Source organism: Limulus polyphemus, unplaced genomic scaffold, assembly GCF_000517525.1.
Source record: "Limulus polyphemus unplaced genomic scaffold, Limulus_polyphemus-2.1.2 Scaffold1438, whole genome shotgun sequence".
NCBI lineage: Eukaryota > Metazoa > Arthropoda > Merostomata > Xiphosura > Limulidae > Limulus > Limulus polyphemus.
The window spans coordinates 174,722-186,447 of NW_013667048.1; the positions used below are offsets into that span (position 1 = coordinate 174,722).

Sequence of the window (11,726 nt, forward strand, 5' to 3'; positions counted from 1 at the left end):
CCTTCTAATATCTTGGTTAGAAATAATGTTTGGTTCTGGTGAGTGTTTTCAGTAGGCCTTCTAATATCTTGGTTAGAAATAATGTTTGGTTCTGGTGAGTGTTTTCATTATGTGTGTAGATCATCAGCCTATGACTTTTTGAAGCTAAGATATAGGCCATTCACATAACACCATGACAGGTGAGGTTGAGAAACAGTGATTGATAAGAATGGATAAAATTACACTTCTATCAAGGTACAATGCTCAAATTGGTGCAATTTTTTTCAATAGTGTTGTTTTTGTTTTTTTATAGGGCATATGAGTACCTTATTATGCTCAAAAAAATTCAGGAAACTTCCAGAAACTGATGTTTTCATTCAGAACAAGCTGAAATCAACCAAAAATCAATATTAGAGATTTTTAAAAATTTTATATGGGTAAAATTAAATAAATACAACTTTTTTTATTGAATTCATTTGAATATTGAAGTAAGTAAAAACATCTCTGAAGAAGGCCTACAAGCTTATTTTCTATAATTCTTTCAATTAAATAATGCAATTTTTCCCTCAGAGCAGGGTGAACCTAGCTAGGTACTTTACAGTTAAAAGTTTTATTCTGTTTGCCTGGATATGTGTTTAAAGTTTTTGTATGCTGTTGTCTTATAGTACCGTCTATAGGCTTGGATATGTTTATAGTCTTGTACTGTTGTCTCATAGTAAATAGGTAGGCTTGGACATGTGTCTAAACTTACCACCCTACTGTTTTATAGTACCCTGTGTAGGCCTGAATGTTCAAAGTCTTATAACCCTGTTGTTTTATTATAGTGCCTTGTGTAGATCTGGGTGGGTGTTTAAAGGCTTAACACCCTGCTGTTTTATAGTACCCTGTGTAGGCCTGGGTGAATGTTGAAAGTGTTATTACCGTGCTGTTTTATAGTACCCTGTGTAGTCCTGGGTTAATGTTTAAAGTCGTTATTACCCTATTGTTTTAATAGTGCCTTGTGTAGACCTGGGTGGGTGTTTAAAGGCTTACCACCCTGCTGTTTTATAGTACCCTGTGTAGGCCTGGGTGAATGTTGAAAGTGTTATTACCGTGCTGTTTTATAGTACCCTGTGTAGGCCTGGGTGAATGTTGAAAGTGTTATTACCATGCTGTTTTATAGTACCCTGTGTAGTCCTGGGTTAATGTTTAAAGTGTTATTACCCTACTGTTTTATAGTACCCTGTGTAGGCCTGGGTGAATGTTGAAAGTGTTATTACCATGCTGTTTTATAGTACCCTGTGTAGGCCTGAATGTTCATAGTCTTATAACCCTGTTGTTTTATTATAGTGCCTTGTGTAGACCTGGGTGGGTGTTTAAAGGCTTATTACCCTGCTGTTTTATAATACCATCTTTGAGTTCAAGTACTTACTGAGAATTGACCTGTTGCACTCTTTCATGTACATTTATTTTTATATACTGTACTTTTCAGACTGAAAAAAATGTTGAATAAGCAAATTTAGAGAAACTAAAAGATGCTTCAGTCTGTGTTAGAAATTAAATGTTTTTCAGTTTTATAATCTCTGTAAAGAAGTTATATCATTGTCTACATTTTAGATTAATACAAAAACTAAAAAAAAGGCACATTATTTGTTTAACCAATATTTTTGTTGCTATTGTAACTATTTTTATTGATGAAAAGAACATATTTAGTTATCATTAACTGATAACAGGCAGAAGTATGGAGCATATTTGTAGCCACCCTTAAAAAAAGTGTCAGAAATCTTCAAGCTTGTACAGAGGTTAGCCTGATTGAGCACGTGTTGAAACGGATATCAAAGGTGGAAGATATTGTTGCTGGTATGTGAATCAACTTATTATCTATTGATTAATTATTGATTTGGGTAAAGAAAATTAACTGTTCACTATTTTATTAGGCATCTATTAACTTATGGGTGAATTCACTAAAGAAAGTTAATTGTTCAGAATTTGATTAGCCATCTTCCAGGTGGAGGTTTAGTTAAGGAAAGAAAATTAATTGTTCACCACAGAGATAAAGTGCTCAAATTTCACGAGCTAGAAACTTTATTTAGATGGAGGCCAGTCCAAACAGATAAAAGAAAAGCATGAACAGGTTTAATGAATTTTTAAGATTAATATAGATTTTTTTTTTTTACAAAGTATTCAGTGTAAAACTACAGCTCTAGTTGTGACTGTTTGACATAAAATAAGGAAACTGTCAGATGCTTTATGTTTATCTATAGGTTCATTTTAGTCAACATAGAACAGCTTTAGTTTTGTCAAGTTACTCTGTTATTGTATAGAATATGATTGTTACTTAAGTATATTTCTGTTTATTTTACATTTGTGAATCTAAGAGTTACTGATTCTCTCGGGTAATGCTTTTTTGGACTTTCAACCTTCTGTACTAGTTGGTAGAAATAATGTTCATGTTCCTAAACTGATAATCGATAACATTCATGTTCCTAGACTAATACCTGATAACATCCATGTTCCTAAAGTAATATCTGATAAGATCCGTATTTCTGAATCAATATAACATTTTTATGTCTAAAGTTATACCTGATAATTTCCATGTTCCTGAGGTAATACCTAATAACATTTATGTTTCTAAAGTAATATCTGATGATGTCTGTATTTCTAAAGTTATACCTGATAATTTCCATGTTCCTAAACTAGTATCTGATAAGATCCGTATTTCTGAATCAATATAACATTTTTATGTCTAAAGTTATACCTGATAATTTCCATGTTCCTGAGGTAATACCTGATAATATTTATGTTTCTCATGTAAGTTTTGATTGATTTTTTTTTTACACTTTACAGTCATTTTTTACTCTATGTGTTTGAAAGTAAAACAATAACAGATAAAGGGTGAAATTTTATTGTCAATTTTTCTAGATTTACTTATTGAACTTTTGGGAGTACTGTCCAGTTATAGCATCTCGGTAAAAGAGTTTAAGCTTCTCATTGGGTGTATGAAAGCAGACAAAGGACAGTGGGTGAGTTGATGTATTTGTGCCTTTCATATTAAGATGCTTTCAACCTTACAACAGCTGTTTTGATATATAGAATTTTATCAAGAAAAAATGAAGCAAGACAGAGTCAGGTATTAAACTTTTAACATAATTACAACACAACTATCATAAATATTGGTTTAATTTTATTTATTAAAATAACATTCTTATGTTTTTTTTTTTCATTTTGTGATACTTATTGTATTTCCTTTGCATTTTATATATAAAAACTATTTTTATCACTAAAGCTGAATGTTACTTTTTCTTTTCATAACTAGTGAAAAAAAAGATCTAAACAAACTCTCACAGAAATATTCACGAGTACTCAGTCCTTTCATACTATCTTTGTATGTTTCCAGTTCAGTATGTCACTTAGCATAATATCATAGTTCAGTATGTCACTTAGCATAATATCATAGTTCAGTATGTCACCTAGCATAATATCATAGTTCAGTATGTCACTTAGCATAATATCATAGTTCAGTATGTCACTTAGCATATCATAGTTCAGTATGTCACTAAGCATAATATCGTAGTTCAGTATGTCACTTAGCATAATATCATAGTTCAGTATGTCACCTAGCATAATATCATAGTTCAGTATGTCACTAAGCATAATATCATAGTACAGTTTGTCACTTAGCATAATATCATAGTTCAGTATGTCACTAAGCCTTTTGTGAAAACGTTTAGCTGAAACATTCAGTGTCAGTATTTTTAGAGATTTTCTTTCCATATATGTGTACATCATTTAATATTTTTTATAATTTCCAGCTGACATTCATTGTTGGTTTTAGAGATTTTTTCAATACACTTGCATCATTTAACCTTTTGTACCACCTTTCAATCTAAACATTGTCTGTATTTTTAGATTTTTTCGATACACATGTGCATCATTTAACCTTTTGTAATAATTTTCAGTCTAGACATTGTCTTTAGTTTTAGAGATTTCTTTGATACTCATGTGCATCATTTAACAACTTTCAGCCGAGACATTCAGTGAAGCTCTTATCCATTTTACGTCAACTTCCACTTCGTCAAGGGCCGGATACATTCTTCAGTTTCTCTGGGAAAAAAGGAACTGTAAGTGCCCCCTCTTGGTTAAGGTTGTAAAACCGTTAAGAATGTCCTGACTTTCTCTAAGGAAGGGGACATGTACAGTGAGTGTGGTGTGAACTTTACTGTAATAGATTTTCTCTTAGGAAGGGGACATGTATAGTGAGTGTGGTGTGAACTTTACTGTTACCTTTGTAAGCAACAAGATATAGAAATGTGATTTTTAGCACAACAACTTTCAGATATAATAAATGTATGAAATAATAAAATATTTTCCTCAAACTAATATTTATCTGTAGTTTGTTTTAGACAGAATTAGATTTTACGTATTTGAAGTTCCTTTGGATTATGCCTATCTAGAGTACACAATGATTTGTTCTTTCCATCATACTAAGGTGAGTGTGGCCCAGTGGTTAGTGTGCCAGACTGTGGGTCTGAGATTCCATGGTTTATACTCCTTTATGCCAAAAAAATATGTCATTCGCTGCACTTATGGAGTCATGCGTGTGTTATGGAGATATGATAGTGATTGTCAAATACCACTATTAGAATAGCCCAAGAGTTGGTGGAAGATGGTGTTGACTAACTGGTTTCCTCTAATCATATGAGTTCAAAAATAGGGACGGCTAGTACAGATATTCATCAAGTAGTTTTGTAGACATTTCAACAAAACTACAAACATTAAGGTCACCTCATGATGACCTCAACACAAAGACCAAAACCTCATCCGATCCTACCTACTGACAGGTACAGTCCATAAAAACTTAAAGTCCAATTATCAGTGTTAAAATAATTTTTGGTCAAAGATTAGGTTTTAATCTAGTAATTTTAGTTGTACTGAGAAATTTCTAATGATATTTCAGGCCATTGCTTTACCTCCACTTGCAAAATGGCCATATCAGAATGGTTGGACATTCAGCACTTGGTTTCGACTGGATCCAATAAACAGTGTAAACATTGAACGTGAGAAACCATTTCTATTCAGGTTAGTTCAAAAGCATTAATAACAAGTTTTGATTTTTAATATGCAAAAGAACATCAATTGAAAAGTTTTGATATATGAGCCATAAATTCTGTTTCCTGCTGTCACATTTTTGTCTGGAATTTTGACTAGATATGATTATTACCAGTGAACCAGACCATGTGCCACACTCAGAGCAGTAATATCAATCATACATCTAAGTTTTGTCATTGAATCTTTCTTCCAGTTTTCGAACCAGTAAAGAGGTGGGTTACTCAGCCCATTTTGTAGGAAATTGTTTGGTCTTTACAAGTATCAAAATCAAAGGGAAAGGATATCAAGAATGTGTGAAGTATGAGTTTCAGCCAAGAAAGGTGAGTCTGTTACCAAAATAAATGGCATATTGAACTTGGTTTTCTGAATGCTTACTCTGAGTAGTTTCTGTAATTTTCTTATGTTTGGTGACTAATTAAATTGTGTATCTAGCCCTGACTTAACATCAGTGTTTGAATTTCAGATAGTAAATACATTGTTAATGTTCTCAAAATCAATTTTAGAGTTATTTTAATCTTTCAAACATAAAAGTTTCTCGATTTTTAAATAGGTTATTGTGTATTTTGTATGAAATAGTGGATCAAGAAAGAGTTGTCAGTTGTTGCTTATTATTTCATTTACCAGAATATACTAAAATAGTTAACTTTTTTTTTGAGTATGAATTTACGTTACTGAGAATAATGCCAAACTTTAGTGATAATAATATGTTGCAAAACATTTTTAAATTATCAGAAATAAGATTTTGTATTTTAATTATATACACTGTTTATATAAAATTTTATGTATTTGCTTTTACCATGCTCTGATGAATGGACGCCAAATTTTGTAGTTCCTAACTTGTTGATACGTATGAGTTTGAATGAAAAAGTTAGATATGCTGTACTTACTTGATAACCTGGGCCCAACCGGTGAATAGCACAGATCTGATGAGCAGACAGTGCTTCACTAAACAAGTAGACAGCTGACATTTGACCACAAAAAGCATTCTTCTCCTGTAGTTCTGGAGCTGCTCCGATAAAACACTTATCAAATGGCTGAAGTCAAAACAAAAAGAAATAATCAAGATTTGAAGAACCAATAAAATCAATTCATATTTATGTGTTTTAACCTATACTACAACCAACTTTAATGACAGGAGAAAAAGGTAAGCAAAGTTTAATATATATATATTTGTCAGCTTTTTATAAAACAATATGTTATTCCTCTTGCAATGAATTTCACAAAATAGGAAATACTTATATGAAGTCCAATATTTATTTTTGTGAACCAGTACACAATACAAATCAAGAAATATTCTGAATGGCAATAATATAAACATTATACTTTATACATGAATATAAAACGTTTATACATCCAAGGAGAAGATTATATCATATAAAGATATCACTTTTTAAGAAACAGAATGAAAAATTAAAGATACTCCACGAAAGTAAAGGAGGTTTTTTCATACTTACATCATAGGTGTTAACAAACCAAGCCATTTCTGTACTGGAAGCTAACTGTCCATTCACAAAACACTTAGTTTCACACTTACTCCACCGACTATAGATGCAAACTAAGGCCACCATATACCACTGAATAAGGAAAAACATGTTTCAAAACAGATGTATTTTATAGCTCACTAATTTTACTGTTATTAAACTTCTACTTTATTTTGTATTTTTTTAAATTCTTACAAAAAAAAAATTAAAGGCTACAAAAATTATGGATTGTCTGAACAATGATGATTTTATAGTGAGTAATTTATGTTTAATTTTGTACTTTTTGGAGGGATGGTGGATAAAATAGTGAAGAGAAGATGCCTAGAGAAAATGTGTCATGTGTGTCATGCTAGGGGAAATTCGAGATTCTTTAAAATATTGCCTTATAAAATTAAGAACTTAAAACTTGTATACTATTAAAATATGGATTATTAACTATGATTTTACGCTATACTAATTGGTATAACTTAAACAAAAATTAGATTAATAATATTTTTAATGTCAGTCACTAAAACCTCACAACGTACAGTAAAGGATAATTATTGCGATAGGGTTAATTACCTTAATAACTTGGTCCTCAGTTGATACAAACATGTAAAATATTGATAACCTGTGTTTCAGCCAATATAGACAGTTTGGTTATAGAGCTATCAAATAGAAAATCAGACTGTTCTTGTCAAACCCACCTGTCACATCTTCTCTTTCAGGATTTGTTAATAGTTCTCTCTCACGTTTAATTATATATTATCTATAACCAATAGAAAGCTAAGTTTTTCATCTATCAAATAACATATTATATTACATTGTTTTCTAAACAGATAATTGTCAATTTCTCTTTTAGTACAAGCTTTGTTCCCACACAAAAGATATCGACTAGCTTAGACGAATTTGTAACAGATCTTGTCACATGGTTACAAAGCCAGAAAAATTTTGAGAGTTAGGGAACATTGTCTACTTTTTGCATGTTATTAGTCTATGTTCTTTGGTGCATTAATTAAATAAAAATTATTTAGTGCATTACTACCATTAGTATAAAAAAGTAGGTTTAAGTGTCATTGACATTCAACAGCAAGAAAAAAAACATTAGGGTAAGTACTTTGTTATTTTTTATAGTTTGTAGTTTCATGTTACAATTTGAAGTCATTCTAGAAAGAAAAAAAGGGTAATTTAGATTTATTTAGATTTTTTTTGGTGGTTACGAGATTGATCAAATTGACCGATATTGTAATAGAGTTAGTGTAGCGAAAATAACAGATAAAATATAAATTTTTACTGAAAAAAAAAACATTTGAAATTAGAGATTACACAAATCAAATCTGAGATTTTTGAGATGAAGAAAAGTATTTTTAATCTTATCATGAAATCACTTTGCATATGGACTATTCAAAGCAACTACTCGATATATTCACGGCAAATCTTTTTTTAGTTTATTTACAATACTTCACCAAAAATATGATTTTTTTTGTATGTGAAAGACTGATAATGCTTACTGAAAGACTACCAAATTTTGTGAAAATATACATACTACATTAAAAGTTAGTAGTATCAAATCTGTGAAAACCATTTAAGAGTACAAAAAGGTCACATGGTCGGTCAAATTGACTGAGTCCATATTGAGAGAGTTAAGTGATTTTATCTCTATATTAATTAATAAATTAAGGCTTGATGATAAATTACTTTAAGAAAATTTACAAGTGTGAAAATTGATATACTTTTACATATTTTTCTGTTCATTGATGTTTCACACGATATTTTTAACCGAACAAATCAGTTAGAAAACAAATGAAAACTTGTTTTTTCTCTGCATTTGTAGAATCAATTCAGGTTTGAAGAAGAGAACATTGCTTCTTTGCCTGATAACCTTAAAAAGGCAAGTGTTTCTATAACTGGAATGTGGTAATGTAAGGAATTGTAACCAGAATTTAAGATGTTCCCTTTTTGTTTTCACACTTGGAACTTTGTATAAAAGTAAAAAAAAAAGGTTTTAAAACTCAAATTTTCAATTTCATTGGATCTATATAACAGGTTTATTTTTCTTTCTCATAGATAAAAATGTTTTACTTTTATAGACCAAGTTGAACTGTGTACAAATACCACTGTTTAGTAATTTGTTTTTAAGAAAGAATTTGTAATTAATATTCTAATTTGTAACTGGAGTTTATAAAGTAATTCAAGTTTTTTAGGTGACTTATGGTTAACTGGTGTTAATAGCTCATCTTGATAAGGTAGTTATAATTTTTTGTTATATATGGTAAACTGAAATTACTAACTCATCTATAGAAAGTAATTATAGTTTTTTATTTTATTTGCAATCAACTGGTGTTACTAACTTGTCTTGAGAAGGTAGTTATAGTTTTTAGTTCATTTATTGACAACTGGTGTTACTAACTTGTCTTGAGAAGGTAGTTATAGTTTTTAGTTCATTTATTGACAACTGGTGTTACTAACTTCTCTTGAGAAGGTAGTTATAGTTTTTACTTCATTTATTGACAACTGGTGTTACTAACTTGTCTTGAGAAGGTAGTTATAGTTTTTAATTGTTTATTGTCAACTGGTGTTAGGAACTTGTTTTGAGAAAGTAAAATAAAACCAGTTATAATCTATGGTGAACTTGTGTAATAAATAAATATATTCTAATGCTGTGTTTATCAATGATATAGGATTTACATAAAATTTAAATTATTTCATCTTTTTTTTTTTGTTCACCAAACATCAGGTGCTCTATGATGGAAAACTATCAAGCCAGATTGTTTTCCTGTACAATCCTGTGGCAACAGATCGTCAACTATGTCTCCAAGTTGCACCTAAAGGGAATTCTACGTACTTTGTTCACACTCCGCATGCACTTATGCTTCAGGTACCATCACCTTGTATTGTAGAAAAGAAGTTTAAATTCTGTCGTTAAGTTGTATGTTTAATCATAAGACTTAACTATTTATGGACTTTTAAATTCATTATAACCTTGTGTGCTAGGGTTTTTCTAAGTAGAACTGTGTTAATTCAGTATAACCCAGTGACTAAGACGTTTTGTAGTAGAACTGTTGTTAATTCGGTGTAACCCTGTGTGATAGGACTTTACATAGTAAAACCAGACTTTAATTTTAGTACATATTAAATATTGCCTGGGTAATGGTTGGTTAGATGTAATAATGTTTGAAACTGTAGCTGTTCTATGATTTGATGTTTTCTAATCTTTAAATTCTCTATACTGAATATATATATAATTAGTATTTTTGATATAAAGTAACGTATGAAATGCAGTATGCTTCTTATTCTGTTTCTGTTAGTTTGGGAAAGAAACTAGAGCTGTCTGTACGATGATGTAAGAATACAGGGTGGTCAAAAGTTCTCTCTCCTATTTTAAAATTTGATAATTAATTAACTAACTAACTGCATGTTACTTACTTATTACATTTTAATATAGGAAAGATAATTTTGGTCCACCGTGTATTTTGTGAAAATTGGTATTTGTTTTTGAACATGTATGAAAAATACTGTGATGTATTTATATTTTTCTAATATAAATGTTGTTGTTTCATCCTTTAGGATGTTAAAGCTATTACAACTCACTCCATTCACAGAACCTTAACTGCTGTAGGTGGTATTCAGGTAAGGATTTCACTTTTAGTATCTAAGTAAAGATTTCATTATTGTTATTCAGATAATTTGATTTAGATGTTTGAATCTCATTACATATATCTGACAGCTTAGCTTTAAAAGAATGGTCTTCTAATTCCTTACAGATACTGTTCCCTCTACTTGGCCAACTTGATATTCCAATGGGTGGGTCAGCTTACCAAAATAACGTCTGGTAAGGCCTTTCTAGTGCAATTAAAATTAATGTAACATGACCACTTTATCCCTTATTAACCACTCTACATGTTAATACTGTACACTAGTTGATAGAAAATACAATGTTTGAAACGAAAGTATGTTCATTTGAACAAACTCATTAGAAATTTGGAACAGATGAAAAGTATAATTATAATATAAATTATAACACCAGTATGTGAACTCCTAAAACTACTTCAGAACTGTGTGATATGTTAGGTAATATGAAGCTATAACACCAGTATGTGAACTCCTAAAACTACTTCCGAACTGTGTGATAGGTTAATTTCTGTAAGCTATGATACATTATAACCTATATCACTGCTGCCTGAGAGGTTAGTTTCATTTATTAAGTTTTTGTTTATTTAGTTGCTGATTCTCCACTATTTTTACAGTTCCACTATAATCAGCTTTGTGTGTAACATCGTTGAGCGATATCCAACCGTCCAGCACCACATGATCCAAAACAAGGGGTTCCTTGTTATCAGTTACCTGTTACAAAAGGTGATTGCACTGTAGCGTATGTTTTAATATATATAATACTGACTTATTATGATTTAAGAACTAAATATTGTTATTTTAAGTTTGTTAGGTAAGTCTGAGTTGTGTTTCTAATCAACTTGAAAAGCAAAATTTAACACAAAGTAGCCAAAGCTTTGTAGTAGAACTAAAACCCTTGTATCTTAATTTGTGAAACATTTTCAAAACGTAAATGTTTTTCAAAGTTTAAATAAGCAAACTGTCTTTAAGTTTCCTCCGTTTGTAAAATATTTACTGAAAGAACAGTAGTACAATAAAGTTCTATATGCTTCATCAATCATAACTACAATACAAGTAAATTTAGAAGATTGACAATAAAACCATAAGTTCTGTCCACTTATAAAAAGATTCTTATACTCTCAGTGTTAAATAACAAAATTTGCATAAAACATTATTGCTTAAAATGGGGTATATACTACAGAATATCTCTCTTGGTTTTTAAATGAATTATTGATTTTGAACTAAAATGTTAAGTTGATATAACTTGATACCTTGAAACTGAAATGAGTATAGAAGTATTTATCTTGTTTGTTGTACAGTGTGAACCGTATAGAAGTGTTTTGTATCTTGCTTGATGTACAGTGTGAACAGTATAGAAGTGTTTATCTTGTTTGTTGTACAGTGTGAACAGTATAGAAGTGTTTTGTATCTTGCTTGATGTACAGTGTGAACAGTATAGAAGTGTTTTGTATCTTGTTTGTTGTACAGTGTGAACAGTATAGAAGTGCTTATCTTGTTTGTTGTACAGTGTGAACAGTATAGAAGTGTTTTGTATCTTGCTTGATGTACAGTGTGAACAGTATAGAA

The 11,726-nt window shown here is 30.5% G+C and overlaps 1 protein-coding gene across 1 annotated transcript in view; it reads left to right on the top strand.

The window, feature by feature from the left end:
• LOC106463563 (neurobeachin-like) overlaps positions 1-11,726 on the top strand; it is a 75,920-nt gene that overhangs the window by 10,721 nt on the left and 53,473 nt on the right. The window contains exons 3-12 of the mRNA XM_022391103.1: positions 1,692-1,818; positions 2,881-2,981; positions 3,984-4,079; positions 4,916-5,037; positions 5,261-5,387; positions 8,362-8,418; positions 9,265-9,405; positions 10,095-10,157; positions 10,292-10,359; positions 10,775-10,883. Coding sequence (XP_022246811.1) covers positions 1,692-1,818; positions 2,881-2,981; positions 3,984-4,079; positions 4,916-5,037; positions 5,261-5,387; positions 8,362-8,418; positions 9,265-9,405; positions 10,095-10,157; positions 10,292-10,359; positions 10,775-10,883 — 1,011 coding nt within the window. The remainder of the gene's footprint in view (positions 1-1,691; positions 1,819-2,880; positions 2,982-3,983; positions 4,080-4,915; positions 5,038-5,260; positions 5,388-8,361; positions 8,419-9,264; positions 9,406-10,094; positions 10,158-10,291; positions 10,360-10,774; positions 10,884-11,726) is intronic.